This window comes from Oxyura jamaicensis, chromosome 2 (assembly GCF_011077185.1).
Source record: "Oxyura jamaicensis isolate SHBP4307 breed ruddy duck chromosome 2, BPBGC_Ojam_1.0, whole genome shotgun sequence".
In the NCBI taxonomy this organism is placed as follows: domain Eukaryota; kingdom Metazoa; phylum Chordata; class Aves; order Anseriformes; family Anatidae; genus Oxyura; species Oxyura jamaicensis.
The window spans coordinates 135985237-136012817 of NC_048894.1; the positions used below are offsets into that span (position 1 = coordinate 135985237).

At 38.0% G+C, this 27581-nt stretch overlaps 1 protein-coding gene across 15 annotated transcripts in view; it reads left to right on the plus strand.

The window, feature by feature from the left end:
- MATN2 (matrilin 2) overlaps positions 1–27581 on the plus strand; it is a 66864-nt gene that overhangs the window by 33679 nt on the left and 5604 nt on the right. For 11 of the 15 annotated variants that reach the window (XM_035319585.1, XM_035319584.1, XM_035319590.1 and 8 more), the window contains 18 exons: positions 757–879; positions 5028–5150; positions 8999–9121; positions 11776–11898; positions 13473–13595; positions 13749–13871; positions 14221–14343; positions 14434–14556; positions 14767–14889; positions 18700–18822; positions 18917–19039; positions 19130–19252; positions 19434–19556; positions 19779–19901; positions 20043–20165; positions 20334–20456; positions 22250–22663; positions 26094–26246. In XM_035319585.1, coding sequence (XP_035175476.1) covers positions 757–879; positions 5028–5150; positions 8999–9121; positions 11776–11898; positions 13473–13595; positions 13749–13871; positions 14221–14343; positions 14434–14556; positions 14767–14889; positions 18700–18822; positions 18917–19039; positions 19130–19252; positions 19434–19556; positions 19779–19901; positions 20043–20165; positions 20334–20456; positions 22250–22663; positions 26094–26246 — 2535 coding nt within the window. The remainder of the gene's footprint in view (positions 1–756; positions 880–5027; positions 5151–8998; positions 9122–11775; positions 11899–13472; positions 13596–13748; positions 13872–14220; positions 14344–14433; positions 14557–14766; positions 14890–18699; positions 18823–18916; positions 19040–19129; positions 19253–19433; positions 19557–19778; positions 19902–20042; positions 20166–20333; positions 20457–22249; positions 22664–26093; positions 26247–27581) is intronic. The other 4 variants (XM_035319591.1, XM_035319595.1, XM_035319597.1 and 1 more) reach the window with 4 other exon arrangements.

The following is a 27581-nucleotide window of genomic DNA, read 5'->3' on the forward strand; positions in this document are numbered from 1 at the left end:
CCTTTAGCACTTTTAAATGGGCTCATCTGAGTAAACTCTAAAGTGTTATATTATTACCTTTTTGGCAATCTATCTTGCAAATATGGATTTGTGTAATAGGACACTTACGAAATACTTGACTAGACTAACTATGATGTTTGATTTCTCTCAAACAAAAGGCATTATATAAGCAAAATATCAGTGGTGAAAATCAGCTGAAGCTGTCAGACTTCATAGCTGCACCTGATTTGTACAGGATGATTCTGGACAAGGTAGAGAGGATCAATGTACCGTGACAGTCTTCAGTGTAGGAAGTATTGCTATAGGTCTCCTGTGTTTTCAGGCTACTGGAACAAGTCTTGATAACTAATACAGCTGAGGGAATTAAGGAAAAGCAGAACATTTCCAGGACTGGATTTGAGGAGACAGAAGACAAAACTAAAACAAACTTTGCTTTGCCCTGGTCTCTGAAGAAGAGTTGCTGGCTGAGTTATGGTTTCCAGATCAGAGAAAATGCATTGAGAAGGTTCCTGACAATAAGGGAGTTGATAAATGTTGAAAGGGTAGGAGAAACAATCTGGGACTCAAGTGAATCTGATGTATCAACTGGTAATTAAAGTACTCTGCTTTTTGCAGAAAGGTTATTCGGAAGAAAAATAATGTCAGCTTTTCCTTTTTTTCTTATAGCTACTGTGTATAACTAGTACCATAATCTCTATGTGTAATAGTTCTAATTTTGTTTTTCTGGTTATATATGTTGCTCTTGTTCTTTTTCAGTTGTAGACTACTGTGCTGTGGATAACCAGGGTTGCCAACATGAATGTGTTAACACTAAGGACTCCTATTACTGTAGATGCCACCCAGGGTTCATTTTAAATCCAGACAAAAGAACTTGCAGAAGTAAGTACCGATAAGCTTTAATTATGCACAGTATGTACTCCTCCTGTCCAGTTCTCAGCAGTAATTCTCCCACTGTTCCTGGGAACACTGAATAATATTAGGTATAGAAAATGTTGGAGTGCCCTTGAATCCAAAGGTCATAAAAGCAATGAAAGTTGTTTTTGGAGGTAGTTTGGATTTTAGGGAGAGAGAGTAGGTGGAGGGGCCTCTTCTATAAACAGGAAGCATTTAACATGAGACCAGGCTCCTTTTTCAACAGTAAAAACCAAAAGCTTTGTCTTGCATATTCTCTTTGATTATCCAGATATTTCATTTAGAATATCATCTCCCTAGATGGATAAACAAACAGGTCTGTACAAGATGATTTATAATCTTGGTTTGTAAGACAAGCTAGAATTAAACAGAGTGAGTAGTTCCACAATCAGAGGAAACATTGCAGCCTATTTTGCTATGGATTTTCCCCAGTAGAGAGTTCTTTGATACTTGTGCCAAAGCTCTGGGAAAATCAGTAGCCTCTATAAAGCTTCCATGTTTCCACCAGCTTATAATAACTTCAGAGGTTTGCTTGTTTGTCAAACTTGATTGATACTGGACTAACAAGTTCAAAAGTTACTAGAGCTGGGGGGGATATAGAGCGGAAGAGAACTAACAGACCAGAAAATACTCTTGCTAAAGCTTCCCGTAATTGGGAAAATAAGCTAAAACCTCTGTAGTATGTAATGTCATAACTCACTTCAGGAAATGTGAAGGGAAAACTTTAATGTATGCTCCTGGTTACCTTTTTTCATAAAGGCAGACCTTGGTAATGAAACTTTAGTGTTGCAGCTGTAAGAAGACAAAACCCTTTAGTTTTTAGGTGAGTGAAACTGCTGATGCCATTGATGAATATAGTCCATATTGTCTAATAAAGTGAAAAAAAACATTATTTTTGTAGCAGTGTATTTCTGTGGTTTTTTTTTAAGGCTTGGGGGCATTTCAACATTTATTGAAAGAAATTAAGTTAACCTATTGACTACAGTGCATATTATGCTTGTTACGTCACTTAATTTTAAAATTTAGAAAGAAAACATCTAATTTACAGTGCACATCTGATCATATATCCAGGGAAAGAGACATACCCCCAAGCAATTCTTCTTGCTGAACTTCGGAAGACTTCTGTTTGTCCAGTTGTAAAGTTTATCAAGGTTCCTCTGTACTACCGTTTGCTTTCACACAATGTCCCTAATTTAATGTCACACACAGATTTGCTGAAGGTATACAGACGGAGCATTGCGATGGATGGCTACAAACTCTGCAGAAGGGATATGCTAGGAAGGAGAGGCAGGGGGCTAGCCCTCTATGTTAAGGGGTTGTTTTGATTGTCTAGAGCTGAAAAACTGTGATGACAGGGTTGAGTGTTTATGGGTAAGAATCAAGGGGAAGGCCAATGAGGCAGATGTCATAGTGGGAGTCTGCTGTAAACCGCCCAGCCAAGCTGAAGAGGCAGACACAATACTCGATAAGCAACTGGGAAGATTCTCATAGTTGCTAGTGCTTGTTATTGTGAGGGGCTTCAACTCATCAGACGTCTGTTGGAAATACAGTGCAGCAGAGAGGAAGCAGTCTAAGAGTGCATGGAAGAGGGTTTATGACCTTTGGAAGAAGGGGTGGGCCACTCAGGAGGACTACAAAAATGTCATGAGGCTGTGCAGGAAGAAAACTAGAAGGGCCAAAGCCAAATTTGAGCTCAATCTGGCTGCTGCTGTTAGACAAGACAAAGATAAGACAAGATAAAACAGTTTTATAAATAGATTAAAAAGAAAAGGAGGACCAAGGAGAACCTCTGTCCTTTATTGGATGTGGGGATGAAACACAGTGATAAGAGATGTGGATTTGCCTTAATCTTTAGCAGCAAGACCAGTTGTTCTATGGATTCCCAGTCCCCTGAGCTGGTAGATAAGGACAGGGAGCAGAATGAAGCCCTCATCATCCAGGAGGAAATGGTTAGCAACCTGCTAAACCATGTCGACGTACACAAGTCTATGGGACCAGATGGAATCCAACCAAGGGTACTGAGGGAGCTGGTGGAAGTGGTCACCAAGCTGCTTTCCATCATTTATCAGCAGTCCTGGCTATCGGGGAGGTCCCAGTCAACTGGTGGATAGCAAATGTGACACCCATCTACAAGTAGGGCTGGAAGGAGGATCCAGGAAAATACAAGCCTGTCAGTCTATCCCTGGTAGTGGGGAAGCTCCTGGAGCAGACTATCTTGAGTGCCATCACACAGCACTAACAGAACAACCAGGTGATCAGGGCCAGTCAGCATGGGTCTATCAAAGACAGGTCCTGGTTGATGAACCTGATCTCCTTCTACTGCAATGCGACATGCTGAGTGGACAAGCGAAATCTGGATATGGTCTGGCTAGATTTCAGTAAGGCTTTTGATACAATTTTCTACAGCTCAAACACTAAAACACTTACCAAACCACTTTACCTTACACTTGATGTCTTCTGAGCCTTGCTAATAAAATACATCATGAAGAAAAGAACAGGGTAGATTTTGATGCTAACGAAATTGAGACAACATGAGAGCTCTTCAGAGCAAAAGTGTGTTCTAGTTCCCATATGTTATGAATCACACTGCCTTTGAGTTCACATAAACAACATGAAGGAACAAACTTCAGAACACTGGATTTAAAATGTTTGTAAATTAAAACTTTTAGCATACATTTCTACATGTTTGGCTTATGTACTGAATCTCAGTGACAGTTGCCAACAAGCCAAGACTCACACCCATGCCAGACCAGATCACTGTATCAGTAAGCAAGTAAGCAGGCATGGGCCAAGGACTCCAGGTTCCAAGATCTTGTGATTATCAAAGAACCGTGGCTTTCTGCTCAAAAATAGAAAGTAAGCTTCAATGCTCAAGGCTACAAAAAAAGAAAAAAAGAAAAAAAAAAGAAAAGAAAAGAAAAAAAAAAAAAAAAAAAAGCTCGAAAATGTAAATGTTATCCGTACAGTCTTACAAACTTTCTCTGGGAATGACTCCAAACTTCTCAGAATGAAATAAAAGGAACACGGCTCATTAGGGGAATCCTGCCAACACCAGCAGAGTACTCTATGTGTGGCAGAAAGAGAAGAGGGCAGTAAATTCAGATTGTCAGTGAGGAAGGTAGACCAAGCAGCAGCTGAGTTAACTGTTAAGAGGACTTTTGCCACTATTGCTGCTTGGTCTATTATTAGTGAAGGCTTTCATCACTTACAAAGGCTTGATTGCATTAGGCTACCGCATATACTAGAAAAGAACAGTTCCTGCTTCAGGAAGCTAATTATCTCTTGGAATAATAATTAACCACCGAATTTCAGTTTTCAGGCTGTTTAATGAAGTGTTCAAAAGTGCCGGATGTTATTAAAAGTGTAACTTATTTGATTTCCAACTCATTTATCTATTTTTAGCAGTGATGAAGGATTAAAACCATTATTTCCCTACAACAAATTTGTTAACTCCACTTATATAAAGCTAAGAGATGGCCACACATCGCATCTAAGTGAATTTCAGGTTCTTTGACTTAATTAATAGTGGTTAGCGCTACAGGGTAAATATCTCAGTGCTTACTGCAGAATTATTTTCCCTTCTAAGGTACTTTGTACAAAAGTGTTAGCTGTTGCTAGCATTTGCTCATCTTTCCTTTGATGAGCATTTTAAATGGAAGAGCCATGTAGCAAGTGCTCAAGGCTTTTAAAAACACTGATGCCCTTGATGACCTGGTTGTCCCACTTTGATCTAATGAATAGCATTCAGAAGCTTGGTTGTGTATTTATTACGGATCATATCAAACTTGCTCTGAGTAAAATAAATAGGCAGTTTTGATGCAGCATTATATAGGGCTGAGCTGTGAAATGTTGAGAAATATTTAAGATTCTAACTTCTGTACTGCATGTAGCATGTCTTCTCCAAGAATTCATTTAAGAATACGTATCAGGTCTACCTTAGTGTAACAGATTATCTGTCAGAAAGGAACTTTTTATTTTCAAAGTTTGAAACAATATGGTAAAAGTTCTAAACGGTGCATGAGGAAAAAGAAATAAAAGAAAATGACGTAAATGTTTCTTGTCTAGCTTATATCTGAGGAATTATATTTCTCACTGACACAATTTTTTCCATTTAGGACCAGACTATTGTACTCTTCAGGACCATGGCTGTGAACAGGAATGTGTTAATACAGATGATTCCTATTTTTGTCGATGCCAAGAAGGGTTTAGACTTAATCCAGATAAGAAAACATGCAAAAGTGAGTAATCCTTTGGACATAATGAAGTTCATCTGCTTTTATTTCTTAAACCAGCTGTGAATGGTTTCCTTTCTGAAAGGATGAAAGTTTTCTCTATTATAAAGGTTGAAACAAATCTTTCTTTGTAAACTTGAATTTAACTGAGCCAGTCATGCTGGAAAAATACAGTTTTCTGTTTCATAGACTGGGTTGTATATTACAAATATTTTTAAGAGATTCATGAAAACTTAAAGCATAATATAGAAACCATGGTGGCTCAAAACCAAAAAGTTTGTTTCTTATTTTCTGACTTTCTGACACTGTCCTATAGTTGCACAAACAGCTTTTTTTTTTTTTTTTTTTACCTTGCTTTGCTGCTGAGTTGCTATAGCAAGGACAGATGTATTTCATTAGCTTTGAGAAAGTAATGTATTGGTAATGTAGTTATGAGAAGCAACTTAAAATCACACATGAAACCCCATACAGTTTCCTTCAAACTGTATCAACAGCCTCAGCAATGTTAGGGTTCCAAACCAGTTGTACATATTACTTACTTCACAAAGCATTTTGTATTACAGCTCGTCCTGAGCTAGGGCCCAGAAACTCAGCAAGTTTTTAGTGTAATGCTGTTAATAAAGAACTATTTTAACCCGGTGACTCAGTTCGGGGGGGGGTGGGGGGGGGGAATTGTACTGATACTTTATGAGTAGGAATCTTGATTAGAGCAACATAATTATATTTCTAGACCCTCATAACATGTATCTGTTTTTACAAGTATGTCTTCTTTCAGTCTTGAAGATGTTTTTTCATCAAGCATCATTATGTACACAGTGCTGTTTTTAGAGCAATCCATACTACTCTGGCTTTTATTATCTGTATGGTATTTTAATGCATTCAGGTTTTTATGGAATGGATGTACCTTGGTGAGTATAGGAGTGAAAGAACTATATTGCCTGGAATACTAACTGCCAAGGATTTAATTAAGAATTAAAGACAAATCATAACTCTCATTTAGGGTCTCATTTCTTTGACTTTAGGGGACTCTGGATTTGGCTGTAAATCTGGTGACATTTTCAGGATTGAGCTCCCATTCCAAAACTTGTTATAACAAAGCTGATGCTAAATAAACTTGTAAGATAAAGTAGAACATTTGCATATATGCCCTCATTATAAATCAGGAAGTATACATCACTGGTGACCAGCACCAGGCTTTCGTCCTCCACCATGCACCATGGTGCATAAATAGTAATGACTACAGGAGCAGGGGTATGGAGTCAAAGTGCAGTCTTACCTAGCCAAGTACTTGCAGTCAACTCACAGATCCACAGCTCACTATCAGATATGCAATTTTAAAAGCTGTCCAAGGCATAGGATCTGGTACAATTTTTAAAAAGTGAGTTTTTGTAAGCTATTTTACTTCAGAAACCCTCACAACTGGCTTGAATTCTTTAGTGTTTTTCTCTCTAGAGAAGTAAACTTCTGTGATTTTGGTTAGCATGACTGTGAACATGAATGTGTTAATATGGAAGAGTCACTTGTGTGTGAATGTCATCCTGGATACACCCTACAACATGATGGCAATACGTGCAGAAATAAGTATCTCATGAACTGCAGCAACTAGTTAGTGCATTGGGGTGAGGTGTGAACAGAATGAGAAAATGATCCTGAGTCCCTTTTGAGATCTTTTTGAGCTATGCAAACCTATGTTTCTGTAAAGTCAACCCCAAGGCAGCCCTAGTGAAGTCATGCTGTAGTAAGATCCCAGATTCAGTATGGAACTAAAGCATCATCTTCTCCAATACAGATCACTGGGAAAAGGTGTTCAGCCATGGTGTCAAACACAACGGCAGAGCTTACTCTGGAACTTCTGTGTCATTGCTATGTGCTATTTAACTGCAGCACACTTAAAACTAATGTATGCTGATATGTGGAGATGTTAAGAAATCTCCCCCTGCCACATGTTTGCACTTTCATCAATCTGTTTGATAAGTGTCCTCTGTTGATAAGAATGTTACTAAAGGAGTGAGCAGTGTTGCACCAGAAGACACCAACACCATTGCCCACTTACTGTCACCTAGTTTTCAGAAGATACTGTTTTTTTATATATATTATTATTATTATTATTTTGTATTTTTTCCAGAGAACCATTCTGCACATCATCTAAAATCTTGGTAGCATTTTTGCCTGATGTACTTATGATAAATTTTGCCAAAGGAACAATCTGTCACTGAAATTAAAAATAGTTTATAGGCTAGGGAGTAATTATTTTAAAATAAACTATGTGTGATAAAGCTGTATTGAAAGGTACTTGGTTGTGTTGCAAGAACTTTTTAACAATTATGTTTTTAGTTTATCACAAGTTGAATATCTAAAAATAAATATTTCCCAATACAATTTTTTTTTTTAAATACAGACCTTTCCCCTTTTCCCCACCCTTCTGTTCCTTTAAAAAAATAGTAATGAGGCAAATATGATGAACAAATTTACAGTTACACTATTTCTTAAAGCCTGGAAATTAGCTGCTTTGTGAGTACTCCACTCCTTGAAAGCATGTGTTAAAAATATCTGCATTAGAACCCAAATATTTAAATGTTAAAATTCACATTAGTGTGGATGTTTGTATTTTAAAAAATGGTGCCAAACTACAGATGCATTTTTTCACAGACTCTTTTTTATTGTTATTATTTTATCCTTTTTTCCATGATTTTTGTGTGCTCTGAGAAGTTACACAAGCCTCTTAATGGTGATGTAAACCCTTGGAATAAGGAGACTGTTCCAGCTGGAACTTGCTTCAGCTAGTAAAAACTTACACCTCAGCTTCGCTTGTTCAAGCCAATGTTACCTCTCCTTATGTATAATGGTAAATCTGGACTGACTCTTGCAAACTCATTGCCTAGTTAAATAAACTAATAAACAGCAATATTTAAAACTAAGTGATCTTATGTTAAGTAAAGGATTTTTTTTTCTAAATGTAGACAGCTACAGACGTGTCTGTTCACATCTGTAAATGATTTGCAAATAGAGACATGAGACTTTTTGTGTCTGAGGGAACTCCACTACTTTTGATCAAGTTAAGCTAAAGTGATTTGGGCCTATATAACTAAAAATAGCCATTAGCAAGACATGAATAAAATGTTATGAGAAAGTTCAATATGAAGCTTTTTTCCTAAAATGTGCTTTGTCTATACTTACAGAGTCAGCAGATTACATAGTACATTTGCAAGTGCACGTATCTCACTCTAAAGCTTTGCTGTCTGTTCTGTGGACCAGTTTCATACAAGATTCAATAAATATTCCATTTTATCTGACTTGGAATCAGAATAGAAATAGGAAAACAAAGTAAATGGAACAAGTTAAGACACTCCCATACTCATAATTTGTATCTTTTCTCCACTAGGCTTGAACTGTGGTAACCTGTTGGCAGGATAGTTTTAATTTGTGATTGCTCATTTGTTGAAAAAGATTTTACTGTTTATGAAATAATCTGGAAGCTATAATTTCTTTTACAAGAGTTACTAATATTCCTACTTCTCCCTGAGAAAATTTTATGGTGAAAAAAAGAGAGAGCCTTGCCTTTTAACGAAAGAAAGAATGATCCTGTGGCAGGACACTTTACCTTAGTTTCTCTTCATGACATTTGGCAAGCACTTCATCAAGTTTGTTGTCTGCTGTGTGGGGTTGTTTTATTCATTTCACTTAGGTGTTGTTAATTAAGTCTGGTTGTTCAAATAGGTGGGAATGCTGCATAAATAAAAAGCTGTATTGATCTTTTCCCCTTGGCTCTAAGACATTGTGCACAAACTACAATGTCATAGTGTTTGTACTTAAAACTCCAATGTGTTTCTTCAATTATTAACACAAATCAATAGGAGTGGACCACTGTGCTGAAAGTAATCATGGCTGTGAACATCTGTGCCTAAATACCGATGATTCCTATGTCTGTCAGTGCTTTGAAGGATTTGTCATTAATGAGGACCTAAAAACCTGCACACGTAAGTCTTCTTGATCTCAGCTCATCTGGGAAAGGTTTCTGTTTTCATAGAGGGAAGGGGACACACCTTCAGGGGAGGGAAGTGATACCATCCAGTGGGACCGTAATAGTCTCGAGAGGTGGGCCTCTGTGAACCTCATGAAGTTCAACAAGACCAAGCACAAGGTCTTACACCTGGATCAGGGCAATCCCAAACTCAGACTGGGTGATGAGCTAAGAGCTGCCCTGTAGAGAAGAACACGGAAGTACTGGTGAATGAAAAGCTCAACATGAGCTGGCAATGTGTGCTTGCAGCCCAGAAGGCCAACTATATCCTGGGCAGTGCAGCAGCAGGACGAGGGTTAACAGTTTTAAACTAAAAGAGGGTAGATATAGATTAGACCTTAGTGAGAAATTCTTTACTCAGAGGGTGGTGAGGCAGTGGCACAGGTTGCCCAGAGAAGCTGTGGTTGCCCCATCCCTGGAGGTGCTCAAGGCCAGGCTGGATGGGACTACCTGGTGTAGTGGGAGGTGTTCCTGCTCATGGTAGGGGTGTTGGAATTAGATGGGCTTTAAGGTCCCATTCAACCAAAACCATTCTGTGATTCTATGATTCAATTTATTCTCACAGATTGAATTTCAAAAACACCTTAATAATGTTTTGAAAGCAGACACAGAGAGAAAAAGAACTTGGGAAAAGGCACTTGTCAAGATGACTGTAAATTGTAGTGTTTGCAGCAAGTCTTGGAAGATACATCCCCAGTTGCTGAGGACAGTTTTCCAGTCACATGACACATGTGTCTGACTGACATTTTAAGATTTGTGTTCCCCAGGCAAACTGCATCATCTGATCTGGGGCAGAAGTGTGAGTCCCGTAGAGCTTTACTGCTCACATGGGACCCCTTAATAAGTGAACAAAAGTTGTCCTGACAGCCCTCCACCCTTTCTAAATCTAATGATCGCTGAGAATCATTGCAGTTTCACAAATGGCCACATTGCCTTCTTCACTTAAAAAAAAAAAAAAAAAAAGCCAGGAAGAAAGGAATGTGATTATATTTTGCCTGGTTACTTTTCCTGGACCTGTGGTCTTTGATGAGAGAGTTTTGGCCACCTTTTCTGCAGGTTGCAGAGGTATATTTTTTTGCAGGCTTGTTGAGTGTTGGAGTAGCTCCAGACTTAGCTCCTTTACTTGCACTTGGGCCACACAGTTTTAACAGAAATCAAAATGATACAAAAACAATCTTGGATACAAAAATAATCTTGGGAAAAGTGAGGCAAATCTGCAAACGCAATTTGCCTTTGTCTTTAACCTTATCTTAGTCTCTGTACTACCCTTTTTAGCACCACTCTATATCTCGGCAAATTTTCCTTCTGTCACTGCAAAAATCAGAAGAGACAGTAATACAAAATTAGTGCTCTTGTATATACAATAGGGATTGGGGTCTACTAGAAACAATTTATCTGAAAATTCATCTAAAAGAACCACTGGAAATTCAGAAACAGCCGACCTATATTTTTAATAGTTTATCAACTTGCGAATGGAAAAACCCTTTTCCTTTGTAGTAAAAAGGTGTTTTATTTCACTCAGTCATTTTCCTCCAGGCTGTAGTTGGACACCCATCAGCAACATTAAAGCTGTGCTGTGGCTTCTGGAATCCCTTCATGCAATAAAACTGAGAATTTTTGAATGGCGGTTCTTCTTGCCAGTGTATTCCTCCCCTCATATTTATTTAGGAATAAGATTTGTCCTATTCCTGAGCTCCAGATGAGTTGCTGAGACATTGTGGGTTTTTTAGACTACCATGAAAATAGTTTTGGCATTTGGGATGTCTTGAATGAGCAGCTGAGTGGGATTAGCATTTAACATATACCACTCCTAATGGGAAAACATCAGGGACATGACAACACTGGTGTCATATATAGAGGCACAGTTATCTTAAGACAGCTGGGAGAGCACCTGAGTGGTAAATAGATTTCTGCTTTGACAGCTTAGTACAAAACAATGAGTGGCACTGTGTGTGTAGCTTATAAAGAGCAGTGAGTGCTGCCTGCAGATTCCTGGGGGTACTATGTCTTTGTACTACACAGAAGAAACACTTAGGAAATTTGAGATGAAAAAATGGACCACATTTGATTGTTCTTGTCATTTTCAATTCTTTGCAAAAGCTTGGATAGTCCAAGCCAAAGACCACTGAGGTCCCAGAGAGGTTTTCTTCTTGCTGCCACAGCAGCTAGGTCAGGCACACAAGCAAGTTCTAGGGAATGCCACGTTTACATCAGGTCATTTAAAAACCACTTTTGACGAGTGTTCACAAGGTAGCTTTCTGTCTTTGCCACTGTCTTTTATGAAATCATTGTTAAAGTGCTGTTTTATGAAATCATTGTTAAAGTGCTGTTTTATTATAATTCAATTTGTGAGTACTGAGGCATGGACTCTCTTGAGTTATTCTAAACATTCTCAACTCTGCTTACAGCAGTCAAAGCAGTGTACTGCAAAGCCTTCTTAAATTTTACTGAAGGTGTATGTATATTATTGGATAAGGAACAGGATTGTTCCTAAAGTGAGTCAATGTGTTTATATTTACTTGCTTAAATGCAATGCAAATACTAGGGATGAAAACAATTGTTTAATTAATTATTAATATTTTTTAAAAATAACTTTCATTGCTCCTGCAGGAGTTGACTATTGTGCTCTGACTGATCATGGCTGTGAACATTTGTGTATAAATGGTGACAGATCTTATACTTGTCAGTGTTTTGAAGGATACAGGCTTCGGAATGATGGAAAAACTTGTAAACGTAAGTTATTATTCAGCAATTCAGTGCTAGATTTTTATTTCTCACAGAAAAAAATCCGTAGGGTACAATTTGATTGCCTAAACATGGGTTTCATTTGTGTCATTTTAAATGCTCCAGGATTGCAAAAGTTCACAGTTTCCCCTTTGGTGTCCTATTTGCCAGCAGTGTGTCAATGTCTTGGATACTCTAGGGCATCTAAATGGGCACTGGGTGCAAACTTTTAGGCACCTGAATGACTTCCTGAATGTCTGGGACATACAAAAAGTAGCTCTGATGCTGGTCTGTTGTGGATCCAAAATTATTATACTCCAACTTACATCCTTATATCAGACAACTGTAGTTTTCTTCCCAAATCGAGGGAAAAATATATAGCATTTCAAAACATACTGCACAAGGAAGCCTGCAATACTAATGGAATGTTCATTTTCCCCCAATGTGGTATAAGGGTCATTGCAAAAGAGATATCATAATTGCATTATATGTTTGGCTACGTTACGCAGTTTTGAAGAGTGACAGATATAAAAAGGAACTGAAAATTTCTCTGCAGTATACGAGCACACACTAAGTGATCAAAGAAGAATTATGGATAAGTCCCTGGAAACCACACAGGCGTGATATACTTCATAACTATAAACCAAATCATATCCAAAGATCTCATCAGCATCTGCTGTTAAAAAACATTTACAAAATTTTTTTTAAAAGTCATCCAGATGCTAACACAAGAAAGAAAATCTCCATATTATCAGTTTGCATTACACATATAACATCAACAACCTACTTTGTTAGTCCATGCAAAGAGTGACAAATTTTGCCTGTCTCAAAAAGTACTGACACTTTAACATTGCAAAAAGCTAAAAGCAAGTGAAATTTTGTGTCCACACAACAGTCTTGGCAAGAAAATAAAGGGTGGGGAGAAAAAAAGTGTAAGTAAGAAAGATGTTAGTTTACCCAATGTTAATAAATAGACAATTTCATTTTATTTTGAAATATAAACTGTAACTAAATCACATATCAGGAAAGCCCACTGAACATCAGCTTACCCAACTATAGCTGGCAATTTTCCAGAATGCCACAGCAGGATCATATGGTTGGTCCTTCTCATTACATTTAAACACTACATAAACTGAGCTTTTGTAATTCTAGTTTACAGAAAAATGACAAACACCATCTGAACTTAACCACAGGGAAAGAAAGCATGACTGGGTTTGAGCAGGTTTATTACTGATGATAAAATGAGGGTGATGGAAAGATAGGTTTCTCACCAGAAAGTCTACTTGAAATGTGGAGGTGGGCTTTAGGTGCCTTTGGAAACCTCTGTGGGTTACTAATCTTCATGCTGGGGACACATGAAATTATACAAACTCTGGAACCAAAACAATGCACTTTTCCTTAGTAATAAGGTTATAAAATTTGTACAACAAAGATGTACCTTTTTGTTACAACAGAAATTGACAGCAGGTGCTATAAATGATTTGCAGAATTGAGTCCAGAATAGCAGCAAAGACATGAATATTCAATAACTGAACATCCTGTCCTTAACTAACACAATTCTTAATCTGTTAAATTACTCTCAGGTAAAAATGTCTGCAAATCGGTCAACCATGGCTGTGAACATGTTTGTGTTAGTGCTGACAATTCCTACATCTGCAAGTGTCGTGAGGGATACATACTGAGAGAAGATGGGAAGACATGCAGAAGTGAGTAACCAATATATCTTGAACATTTTTGCATGTGCATTAGGCAAGGAAAGAAAGGAGTTTATCACCTTTTACTAGATAACATCATTTTGATACCTACATTTTTAAACATGTTTTCCTTCAAAACTGTATTTATATCTGAATCATTCCCAGGACAGGACATCTGCAAATCAGTCAGCCATGGCTGTGAGCATATTTGTGTTAACAAAGATGACTCTTATGCTTGTGAGTGTCATGAGGGTTTCCTGCTGAGAGAAGATGGGAAAACATGCAGAAGTAAGTACTCCGGTAATTACTGGTAGATTTTATCTACAATACACAGACCTGTGGAAGTGTTTTAACTAAAAGCAGAAGTTTATTCATGATATACTACTGTTATACCTGCCAGAAGCTTGTAAGAGACTCAGTGGACAGAAATAGTGTATTTTAGTAGCTAAATTGATATGACTGTAGATAAAAAAAGACCCACAATTTTTCAGGTACCAAGAGTTAAAAGTGTTAGCTGCCTAAATTTTTGTCCATTTCTTCCAATGATCCCAATAGACCTAATAAAAGCTATTACTTCTCCCTGCATAATATATTCATTGTAGATGTGCTTTAACCAAAAACCGTCAACTATTCTCAGATAAAGACATTTGCAGCTCAATTGCCCATGGCTGTGAACATGTTTGTGTTAATGCTGATGAGTCATACATCTGCCAGTGTTATGAGGGATTTGCTTTAAGGGAAGATGGAAAAACATGTAGAAGTAAGTATCCTTATATTTAATAAAAAAATTCCTTATAACCTGTGCATTTGTAGACATGTTTTAAACTCTGGCACCATTATTCTTTTCCAGATAAAGACGTTTGCAATTCTGTTGACCATGGCTGTGAGCATGTTTGTGTGAACACTGATAATTCATATATTTGCCAGTGCTATGAGGGTTTTGTTTTGAGGGAAGATGAGAAAACATGTAAAAGTAAGTTACTTGATGTTAATGTATTTTTTACACTCAGGGGTCTACTGGAGAAGCATGTTGTGTTAGAGGTAGGTCTTATTTATGATTTTACCTGACAAAAAGGAGGATAAATTCTTTATTCTACTGGGAGGTTATTACTTTTAGCATTTATATTTTTGGAAATGTACTCATTTATTAAATGGTAGTAAATCAAATCTAAATTATTCCTAGGTAAGGACATCTGCAAATCAGTCAATCATGGCTGTGAACATCTTTGTGTTAATAATGACGACTCGTACACTTGCCAATGCCATGATGGATTTGTACTGAGGCAAGATGGGAAAACATGCCGAAGTAAGTAGCTTACGAATAAAAGCAGATATTTCATTTCGCTTTTACTTGGAAATTATTCAGTTATTCCTAGTGGTCAGAGTGGAATACTGTCCTCTATAGATCATAAGATTTTTAGGAATTAATTATTGTTTGAACTAAAGCTATATTTTAGAAAATCAGCCAGTTTTAAGTCTGAATGTGGCTTTTAAAATGTGAACCTCATTTCTGGACTATGCCAAAATTTAATCTTGAGCATAGGATGTTGCTACATTTTACTTTGATGAGTTGAATTCTAACTGCCACTGTGTTGTTCTGTGTATACTCATGTGGACCATAATTTAACCCGTTCCTTAGCTTAACCTCTAATCATGGTCTTTAGTACATGATAAGCAGATGAAACTCCTGCAAGCTCTTTATATGTTTTCCGATCTTTTCATAAATCTCTTCTTGCTCTCCTAAAGCCTTTTGTATTTATCAGCATCCTTGTGGGGACACCGCAGTGGTACAAAGTCTTACAATACAAGGTACAGTAGGGTCTAGGGTACAAGAACTATATCCCTAATTCTTTTTTAAATCTACCTTTTTTTTTTTTTTATGACCAAAGATAACATCAGTCTCTTACCATACAACTCTGCTAAAGCTCATGTGTAGCCAGTTATCTACCATAACCATAGCCACATAAGACGCTCAGTCACACAAGTGTCCCACATCCCGTGGGAAGTATAGCCTTTATTCTTTTTTAAAAAAAATAAGTAAGTCTAATTCTGGCTATTTAAAAATATGTGTGGCTTGTTGTTACTCAGCCTGCAAAAAGATTCCCGTCCAGTTATATCAGCAGCTGCTCTATCTTTATTTGCCATTCCTTCAACTTTGGAATAACCTAAAAACTTTGTCAGTGATTATTTTATATTTTCTTTAAGATTGTTCATTAAAATGTTAAATAGCAGAAAGGAGGGCAAATTCTTAGAAAGAAAGCCACTTGACAATTCCCCATTTGCAATTTATCCTGAAGACCTCTCTAGCCACTATTAATCCATATAATGTTGATTTTGTAGGGTTTGTTGTTGTTGTTGTTTTCTTTATCAAAACCAAGGCTGATACCTTACTGGATTCTCCATTGTATGAATAACCTGAGCTTTACAAAACAGCCTCATAGTCAATTAAAAAAGATACTTATTTACTTTTCCCGGACCTATTTTTCCATAATAACAACTTGATTAATTTTCTTTCTTTGATTTTCTCTAAATCAAGGTCGACATTATCTATTCCATTGTTTTCATGCAGATTAGTGTCAAGCAGACAGGTTTACACTGAAGTAGTTATCCTTTTCAAAAGCTGTGCGTGTATACACGGGGGGTATACACGTGTTTGGGGGGCTTCCTTGGAGTTATGGGAGGTAACAAAAAAAATAACACTAAGCATCCAAAAGGTTATTCAGCCAGCTCTGTTACACCTCTTGGCTGCAAGTTACTACTGTTTCTTCAGTAAGTGCTGTGTGCCCTACCCCTCAGCTGAGAAAACATCACTAGTAGCCTATTTCATAAGTTCCAATCTGAATATACTAAATATTTTTTACCTTTTCTGCATTAAGATTGAAAATTCTATTATTTCTATCTACTAATTAACAATATGCCATTAGAATGTTTCTTTTTTTTTCCTTTTCCAAATAGCCTTTAAATAATTTACTCATACTGCCCTTCATTTTGTTCATCGGGCATTCCCTTTTCATTTATCTTACTATTTCCATGTTTTTTTAATTTCATGTTTTCATTTTCAGTAAATAATGTGAATTTTCTTTTCATTCATTATTCATATCTTATAGCTGTTTTCTATTTCAATTTCTAAAGGAGGTTGGTTTCTAACTACCCTGGTACTTTTTTTTTTGATGATGTGACTAAGTTTTTTTTTGGAGGTATCTAGTTAAGGTTATCTAAAATAACCTTAAATAGTGCAGTCATCATTACTTTTTTCATTTTTTCCTCCCATCACAAAATTCTTTGGCTCATAACTGCTTTCAGCTATGTAAAAATTATCCTTCTGAAGTCTGTTGATGGCTTGTATTTTGTTCTGTTTGAAAGCAACAAATATTGCACGCAGCTGTGCATAAGCTGATGCTAACTGATGCTAATTTTGACTTCCATAACCATTTCTTCTTTACCTGCTAGAATGGGATCTAGTCTAGATTGTTATGTCTTGAATGTAATATTTGTTGAGTTAGAACATTGTCCTCTATAGTATTTTTTTGACTTTTAATATTGGCAGCATGAAACCTCCAGGTAATGTGTCTCAGACTGAAGTTCTTGCGAAAACATAAATGACTTCCCTACACATTGAACTTACTTGCTCTGCTAATTGCTAAGAACCAATAGAAGCCAGCTGATGTAATCTGGATTTTGGCAAAGCTTTCAATACAGTTTCTCACATTATCCTTCTGGACAAAATATCTAGCATACAGCTAGACAAATACATAATACAATGGGTGAACAGTTGGCTAATGGGTCAGTCTAAAAAGGTGATAGTGTTACATCAAGCTGGCAGCCATTCTCTAGCGAGGGTCCACAGAGCTCTGTTTTAGGGCCAGTTCTCTTCATTGTGTTTCTAAATGATCTGGATACAGGATTTGACTGCATACTAAGTAAAGTTGCAGGTAACACTACATTAGCAGGAGATTGTGCTGGGCTAGGCAATCACCAGCCACATGAAATTTAACAATAGTTAAGTGCTGGAATCTGCACCTGGGATAGGGCAACCCTAGCTGTATGTACGTACTGGGAGATGAGAGGCTGGAGAGCAGCCCTCATGAAGGGAGCGGAGGGGCAGGCGCTGAGCTCTGCTCTCTGGGGACAGTGACAGGACCCGAGGGAACGGCATGGAGCTGGGACAGGGGAGGGTCAGGCTGGGCGTTGGGAACAAGTTCTGCACCCAGAGGGTGGTCGGGCACTGGGACAGGCTTCCCAAGGCAGTGGTCGTGGCACCAAGCCTGCTGGAGTTAAAGAAGTGTTTGGACGATGCTCTCATAGGGTCTGATTTTTGGGTTGTGCTGTGTGGAGGCAGGAGTTGGACTCAGAGATTGATGTGGTTCCCTTCCAACTTAGGATAGTCTATGGTTCTGTGATTCTGACCAATGTGAACTTTGCTGTCAGAGGTATCCACTGTTATATTTCCTATGTAAAGGTAGTTCTGCATTAGCAACTGGGATTTTTTTCAGTGAAAAAACAACAGGGAATGCTGATAGATGGCTTGACTTCCTCCTGTACTTTCTCCTCCTCTATTCTTCTTGAAGAGGTTATGACCAACTGGTTTTAACATTGCAATTGCACTCATACAAATTCCCCCATCATTTTTCAGCAATTTATTTATCCTCTTAAATTAGTAGTTCCTATTTTCCTGGATTTTGCTTATGCAGATTCTTGGCATTGATGTAAGAGTCCTAAAGAATTGTTTTGCTTTGTGTCCTGTGGTGTTTTGCTTAATTTTGTTTTCACTAGCATGAATTTATGCTAAATAACTATGCTAAATTACTCCTTCCTTTTTCTCTTACTGCTGTCAGTACAGTGTCCTCCTTAATCTAGTCAGATTAATCCTAAAATGATTCATTGTCAGTGGGAGACCATCCAAACCATGCAGTTCTTTCTGCTCAGATAGTAAAGAACTCGTGCCCCATGTGAGCTAAACTGCCAATCATTCAACTAGTCAGAAATTTTCTTTCAGCATGCATGCTTCCATATTTCTTTGCTCATGGGATTACCCCTAAGGTCTTTATATTTCTATAAATATATATATATAAGTTTAACTAAGAAATCACATTAAATATTATCTGACTATTGCTAGGCAAGGATATTTGCAAATCAGTCAACCATGGTTGTGAACATGCCTGTGTTAATGCTGGTGATACATTTATTTGTAAGTGTCGTGAGGGATTCCTGCTACGAGAAGATGGAAAAACATGCAGAAGTAAGTAGTCCGATATTTATCAGCAAACTTTTTATCTGCAGTTCATGGTTGTGTGGAAACGTATTAACTAGCAAGACCTGTGATCTATTCTCAGATAAAGATCTTTGCAAAGCACTCGACCATGGCTGTGAACACGTTTGTGTTAATACTGATGATTCCTATATCTGCAAATGCCATGACGGGTTTCTGCTGAGAGAAGATGGGAAAACCTGCAAAAGTAAGTAGCATGATAACTTAATTTGATGAATTACACATATAATCAAGACCTCTGCTGGTATAAGTTAACTACTAACTCTTCTGTTTGCAGACAAGGATGTTTGTAATTCAATCAACCATGGCTGTGAACAAGTTTGTGTGAATACTGAAGATTCCTACATCTGCAAATGTCATGAAAATTTCATACTGAAGGAAGATGGAAGGACATGTAGATGTGAGTAGCCTGAGCCATAAGAGTATGGGGTTTTTTTGAGGCATTTAAGTGTTGTACCTGTGAGTGTTTCCATATGTGTATGTTTATTTGTGATTTCTAACTGAGCTACTTATTAAAGATATTATCTCTCCCTACTCTCCCTAAAGAATCTCATCTAACAAACTCCATCCATTCTCCTCAGATAAAGATGTTTGCAAATCAGTTGACCATGGCTGTGAGCATATTTGTGTTAATACTGATGATTCCTATATCTGTGAGTGCCATGAGGACTTCATACTGAGGGAAGATGGGAAAACTTGTAAAAGTAAGATGTTTAATCTCCATTACATACTTTCTGATCTGTTCATGAAACATATCATGTAGTGTGTTCTTTGTGTCTTTATCACAGCAATAACTTAATAAAATAACATGCAATCAACTTAATGGAAATGAGCTCCTTCTTGGAAGATTATTGCTCTAATTTTTATGTTTTGTGAAAGTTATTTACCTGGATAACCGTGCTAAATATTATTTTCATTATTCCCAGGTAAAAATATCTGCAAAACAGTCAACCATGGTTGTGAACATGTTTGTGTTCCAACTGGTGATTCATACGTGTGTCAGTGCCACAAAGGGTTTATACTGAGGAGAGACAGGAAAACATGCAGGAGTGAGTAGCTGGAACTTTTTTGAGGAATATGCTATTTCAGTCCTAAAAGCGATAACAGACTAATTTTTTCTCAAAAGTGTTTTATTCCAGTTTTGCATTTGAGAACAGATCTAATAAGGAAATTCTCTTAAAAATTCTCAGATAAAGACCTGTGTAAGTCCATTGACCATGGCTGTGAACATGTGTGCATTAATAATAACAATTCATACAGCTGTCAGTGCCATGAGGGTTTTGTCCTGCGACAAGATGGAAAAACATGTCGAAGTAAGTAACTGAATAAGTCTATCAGACACTCTTCTCCAGCGTTACTACTTAAAAAACTGATAGATGTTCTACTTGTTTGTCATATGTTATTCAAATGACATGTTTGGAATGTTTGAATTTATAAAAATGTTAAATAGAATACATATAAATATTTCATTTTTTTCATAGGCAAAGATGTCTGCAAATCAGTTGCCCATGGTTGTGAACATATTTGTGTTAATAATGATGATTCATACATCTGCAAATGTCAGGATGGATATGTACTAAAAGAAGATCAGAAAACATGCAGAAGTAGGTACATTTTATTTGGAAAGAATTTGTTTCTTTGATTTTTAAAATTACTTGACCTCACTTCAAATGCCTCACTTCAAAACTGATGTATTGTTTGAAAGCCCAAAGCATATATGAGTGTGATGGAAAATGTCTTGAACAATTTAGCTTGACACTATTGTAAGCAAAAAAAAATAACAAAATTAACGGTTGGTTTGATACAGTATCAAATACAATAATAATCCTTTCCAAACATCAGGAAAAGAGTCAGAACAAAATCTTATTATCAAGGAATGTGTACTTTAAACAGATCCATATACTGTGGAGCTTTTATCTTTATATACTAAATTTTAAAACATCATTAATTCTATTTTCTTATCTTCTAACATGACATCCTTTGAATATGATATGCGTTTATCTCATCACCCTTCTAATTTCTGGAGGAGAAACTCATCTACTGGAGCTCAGTAAAAATATTTATTCTGCAAAAAAATGGATGCCTTACTTGAGGAGAGTATTATTACCAAAAGAATGGTAACAGGTTCATGGCTGATCTCAGTCATAATTAAAACAGTTCACCATGAACTGTTGCCCTGTCTTGACATATGCAGTGATATTGAGGTGGTTCTGATATTCAGTGCATTTCCATTACTTTGGTACATGACACATCTTATCCTCAGATGACTGCAGAAAGGAATTCTTGGACAGCGGTTCTATGAAGGAGCTATTGTCTATGAAGAAATGTCCAAACTTTAAAACTGAAAATTGCATATCCCTACTGACTTGCTAACAGACAGCTTCAGTAATTTCTGCAGTCAAAGCAGGGTGCTTACAGCTGCTTTGATTTCTACATGTGCATTTAACCAAGTAAGAGAACCCCAAGTTTATCAGTATCTCCTGGATTGTCTCACAGCTCCGGTGGGTAAAACAGAAAACATTAATTTCAGCAATGAATAAGCCTTCTAATTACAAGATTGTAAGAGAGTTCCAAGCAAAACAATGTATATAAACAGTTCTGATCCAACATTATCAGCTAGGTACCCTTCTAGCACTTACTGTCTCACGTATATTTTTTTAGCTGATTGCCAGTAGAGGTTTAAGTTTGTGCTATAAAAACACAAGCATCGTCTGAATTTTGTCCCTAGACATGAACCTCATCCTAAGCTGTAGGGCAGTCTACCTAACCCATCTCTTCTCTCTCAGCCTTCCCCAAGCTCTTTGGCTCTTGCCTCATTCTTTCCTGCAACTCTAAACATAACTTCTAGATTTTCATCTTATATACAAGTATAGCTTCAGCAACTCATTTCTTTGTACCATCTTTATGTTTTTGCTACTTCTGCAGTACAAATACGGCTTCAGTGATTCTCTTCCATTTATTTCAGTGCTGGTCATCTACACAAAGGTAAAGTTAGCATACAGACCTATACCTAGAAGGAAATGGTCAAAACTGTTTCTGTATCTTAGCTATGTTCTTCAGTTACAGTTTTACCCACTTAACAGTCATTCTTAAAATTTACTTAAAAACCTATTTTACTGCAAACTTTTTTTTAAAAAAAATAAGTATTCTACAAAGCAGCACATCTTGATAAATATTCACTGTGATTATGTTTTGGTTATAAACTCTGGTCATGGGCACACTCCTACCTTTTGATCTAGACTGTGCACAACATCTCTAGACACACTGGCAAGATTGTCTGAGCCAGGATCAAGGTACTCTAGGTGACACCTGAACTCATACAATCCCTAAGTATCTAGGTCCTATTTTCAACTTTGTGGACTTGTTCATGACCTGAACGCTGCTGCTTATTTCCTAGGATGCACTGAAGGCCCGGTTGACCTGGTGTTTGTGATTGATGGATCAAAAAGTGTCGGAGAGGATAATTTTGAAATTGTGAAACAATTTGTCTCAGGAATATTGGATACGCTTGAGATTTCACCCAAAGCGGCTCGAGTTGGTTTGCTTCAGTATTCCAGTGAAGTCCGCACAGAGTTTACATTAAGGCAGTTCAGATCAGCCAAAGACATGAAGAAAGCTGTATCACAAATGAAATATATGGGGCGAGGTTCCATGACAGGACTGGCTCTGAAGCAAATGTTTGAGAGAAGCTTCACAGAAACAGAAGGAGCCAGACCATTTTCAGCAAATGTCCCTCGAATCGCCATTGTATTTACGGATGGACGAGCCCAAGATGAAGTCTCTGGGTGGGCTGCTAGAGCGAAGCAAACTGGTGAGTGGAAGTGTCTTTGATTCTTTCTTAAAGGCAAATATTGTGATAAAGAGAATGTAGAATCATAGAAAATCATAGAGTAGTGATAGTGTAGGTGTGCTACTGTAAAACATTACAGTAAAACATTGAAATACATTTTCTGTGTTCTGAGAAACTGCATTAAGAACCAGGCCTGATGACCCACAACACAGATAAAATAGCCAAATTTTAGATGATTGTCTTGGTTTCAGCTGGGTTAGGGGTAATTTTCCTCCTAGTATCTGGTATTGTGCTGTTTTGGATTTAGGATGAGAATAATGCTGATAACACACTGATGCTTTAGTTATTGCAGAAGAGTGCTTACACTAAGCCAAGGACTTTTCAGCTTCTCCCACCACCCTGCCAGTGAGTAGGCTGGGGGTGTACAAGAAGCTGGGAGGGGAAAGAATGAGGACAGCTGACCCAGACTGGCCAAAGGGATATCCCATGCCATGTGGCATCATGTTGCACAATAATTAGGGGTGTCTGGCCAGGGTTGGGGAGAGACAACTGCTTGGGGATGGGCTGGGCATCAGTCAGCATGTGGTGAGCAATTACATTGAGCATCACTTGCTTTGTATATTCTGTTATTGTTATTATTTCTCTTCCTTTTCTGTCCTATCTTTTTCCTCCCAATCCTCTCCTCCACGTGCCTAACGGCTGTGTGGTTCTTAGCTGCCTGCTGGGGTAAACCACGACAACAATGCTGCACATATTTTTCTGGTCTTGTTTTATTGACTTGATATGACAGTCATGGTGATGTATGAGTAGTGTAGCCCTGGTCAGGACTGAGACTTCTCTGTGTGAAGAAAAGGATATGAGAAGAGTATGAACTAACAAGGTTGCTGTTACAATGAAATATAAGCCAAGGGCTTTTACAAAGATAAAATGAAAGATTTATACACTAAATAGCGAGGTCTGGGAAAGTACATGGAGAATTTACAGGACTGAAGGAAAATAATACTAAGCCAACTTTGCTTACTTACTGAATGAAACCCCAGCTCGAGACTGTTTACACTGATATTTGTACCGCTACAAGCCAAATCCATCCCTTGTGTAATTGCAGTGTAGGCAATGTAGTAATGTTGAACATAAAATTGGCCTTGAATGCTTTATCACTGATATCTCCAAGTCTTTAAAAAGCAACAGATTCAGTATGACTGGTTCATTCATTAAATTGAATAAGCTTCTGGTGAATGTTTTGCTTTCCTGGCTGAAGTGCAATTGTAGGCAGATTCATGACAAAAAGTAAGGAGATGCTTGAGCAAAATGTTGAAGAGTTGGAAAATGCATGTTTTTTTGATGTTATCAGGCCCAGGATTCTTCATAAAGAAGGCTAAAGTTGCAATTCAGTCAGTGTGTAGCTGTTACTATTCAGTGATAGTAGAGAGACACCAAACTTCTTAAGATTTATCTGAAACCAAACAGCTGAGAAGTCACTGTTTGCTCTTGAATCTTGCAAAAGAGCTTGAAGTACTACGAAGCTAATTGCTGCATCATGAATCAAAAATCAACACTAGCTGTGGACAATTTCTGTGCCAGAAATGATGTAGAGAAATGTTGTGTCAAGTGATAGGCTTGCAAGCATAAAGAAATACGTGGTTAACTGCTGAAAAAGGAGATATTGAAGATCACCGTGTTTTCTACTCGTTGCTTGTTTACAGTCTTTCCAATTGGAGGGTTGTGAACCACTTCCTCCTGCCCAGGTATCAGAGTGAAGAAGACTATAAATCCTCTTTTCTTTTCTCCCTAGCACGTCTGCAGGGGAGATGCCTGTACAGAGCATCTCTGCTGTGAGGGCCTTTCTCTCCCAGACCCCAGGATTCCTTCCCCATGTTCTTCTTACCCTCATAGGTTTGGGTGCCTTTGCTGTGCCTCCCACCCCATCCTTTAGAATTAAAGCATCTAGTATCAATTTGCTTTGAGGATTCCAGTTAAAAACTATTTATTTATTTATTTATTTATTCAAAATTACTGGCATCTTTCAAGAATCTGACCCATTTGCTGACAGATAGCAGGTCTCCCCACCAAGCCAGTAAGTACTTTTATCGCACACACCCTGCATACACGGACCAGGAACTTTCAGTTCAGCTGGGAGGCTGACTTGTATGATTCACAGAATCACAGAGTGGTTGGGGTTGGAAAGGACTTCTGGAGGTCATCTGGTCCAACCACAGAGCCAGTTGCCCAGGACCACGTCCAGATGGCTTTTGAAAATCTCCTAGGAGGGAGACCCCACAGTCTCTGTGGACAACCTGTGCCAGTTCTCCATCACCTGCAGAGTGAAAAACTGCTTCCTGATGTTCAGAGGAAAGCTCCTGTGTTTCAGTTTGTGCACATGCCTTCTTCTCTTGTCACTAGCACATCTGAAGAGAGCCTGGCCCCATCTTCTTTGCATCCTCCCTTTGGGTATTTAGAGGCATTGATGAGATCTCCCCTGAGCATTCTCTTATCTAGGCTGAACAGTCCCATCTTGCTCTGCGTTTCCTTATAAGAGAGATGCACCAGTGCCTTCATCTTCTTGTCCCTTTTTTGGACTCTCTCCAGTATGCCCAGGTCTCCCTTGTACCAGGGAGCCCAGAACTGGACACAGTGCTCCAGGTGTGGCCTCACCAGGGCCCAACAGGGACAGGATCACCTCCCTTGACCTGCTGTCAACACTTTGCCTAATGCAGCCCAGGATCATGGTTGCCTTCTTTGCAACCAGAGCACATCACTGACTCATGCTCAACTTTGTGCCCACCAGGACTCCCAGCTCCTTTCTGCAGAGCTGCTTCCCAGCTGGTTGGCCCCCTCCATGTGCTTGTGCTTGGGATTGTTCCTCCCCAGGTGCAGGACTCTGCATTTTCCGTTGTTGAACTTCATGAAATTCCTGTCAGCCCATTTCTAAAGACTTTTGAGGTCCCTTGGGATAGCAGCACGGCCCTTGGGTGAGTCAGCAGCCCTGCCACTTTTGCATTGTCTGCAAACTCGCTGAAGGTATGCGCTGCCTCATCGTCCAGCTCCTTAATGAAGATGTTGAATAGGGCCCAGTGTTGACCCCTGAGGTATACCACTAGTTAGTGGCTTCCAACTAATTCTCTCTCTCTTTTTTTTTTTTTTTTTTTTTTTTTTACAGCGCTCTTTATGGCTTCATTTACTATTACCAGTGGCCAACCAACCGTCGACTCTTTATCTTAAAAAACATCTATCTGTTAAATGACAGCAAAGCAGTTTCTGCACATCTTTTAAATAACTGAAGCATATTAAGCCTGTTCAAACACATTTTTGAAGATATACAGCATTTATATATATTTCTTGTGCTCTCCCGCTCTCTCTCTAAAATGACTAATACTCATATTTTCCTTTCATGGAGGAGCAAGGACTTAGAAATGCCGATGTAATAATTATATGCACTTTCTTTTGAATCTAGGTATAATTATCTATGCCATTGGAATAGGAAAAGCAATTGAGGAAGAACTGCTGGAAATTGCTTCTGAACCATCATATAAGCATCTCTTCTATGCTGAGGATTTCACAGCTTTGGAGGACATAAGTGAAGAGCTAAAAGTCCAAATCTGTGAAGGTAACAGTATTCCACTTCGAGCTAAAAGAAGGGTGAATGCTTATAGATTTATTTTCCAGGCCTACAGTAACAAGTAGTTTTATTCATGGTGACCTCTGTCATAGTAGGTCATTGGTGTCAGACATTGCAAGGCTTACAGTAATTTTTCTGCTTTTTAATATGTGAGGAATATATACGCCTAATATACCACCAGGTAAAGGTATAAAATAATTTAATTTTGTTTATTTTCATAATGCTTGTATAAAATGTAGATTTCTGTGCTTAGAAGGGTCAATTGTTTCGTTTTTGCTACACTGAAGTCAGCCATGCACTGAACCCCACCCTGCCAAAGCAGCATGATCTAGTTCATTAGGAATGTGGGAAAGTAATAATGGCTTTATAAAGCCTAATGAGACTTGTAAATTGCTCTTAAGATCAATAGCAAGAAAACAAACTCAGCAAAATAAATTATCAAGATCTGTTGTGCATATTTATAGAACATTAAAAACAGTTCATTGACAATATATTCAAAGCCACAAAGACTGGATCTCAGTTGCACGTAAGCTCCAAGTTTTGCTTCACAAACGTGGAAGGTTTGTTCAGAAAGCACCCTTCCTCATTCTGGCACGAACAGCCTTAATCTAAACATTCCCAGCTGACATTTTGCAAGGTACAGGGGGAATGTGAGCTGGGATGGAAGCTGTTCAGCTAGAGGAAGGACAGTATGTTTCTCCCACTCACACGTTCCCAGGACTCAGCATTATTTTGAACGTTCTGATTTATACCTGAAGCAAAATACAGAAACATCACTGTGAATAATACTGAGCACAGCACTAGAATTGTACCGAGTGGTTTAATTTTCACTATTTCTGTTTGGTTGTTTTTCTTTAAATGCAAACAGGTTTTGCTTTGTTCTTTAGCTTTATTGTGTAAAATTCACTGGCAAGCAGCTGTGCATTTCTTCCTCATACAGATGTCAGGGAAGAATCTGGAAAAAAAAAAAAAAAGTGAGAATGTTTCCTAGTTTGTATATTTTGTGCTTCTCATAGTCATATGAATCTTCTAGCTCCATCTTTCTGAAATTCAAAATACTGTGATAGCATAAACCCAAGTCTGTTCATTAACCTTCTTACCAGGCAGATAATCTACTGATGACAGCATGTCATCTTAAAAGCTTGGGGAGACGCCAAAGCCAAAATTAGCTGGCAACTGGTATAATTCTCACTCATTAGCAAACCCCAGAGCTCGGTGATGGAAATGCATCCTTCAGGTACCCACGGCAGTGTTTAGCAGCCATTTCTTTTTTAATACATTTGCCATCATATGAAAAATAAGTAAATTCTGCCCCTCTGTGGC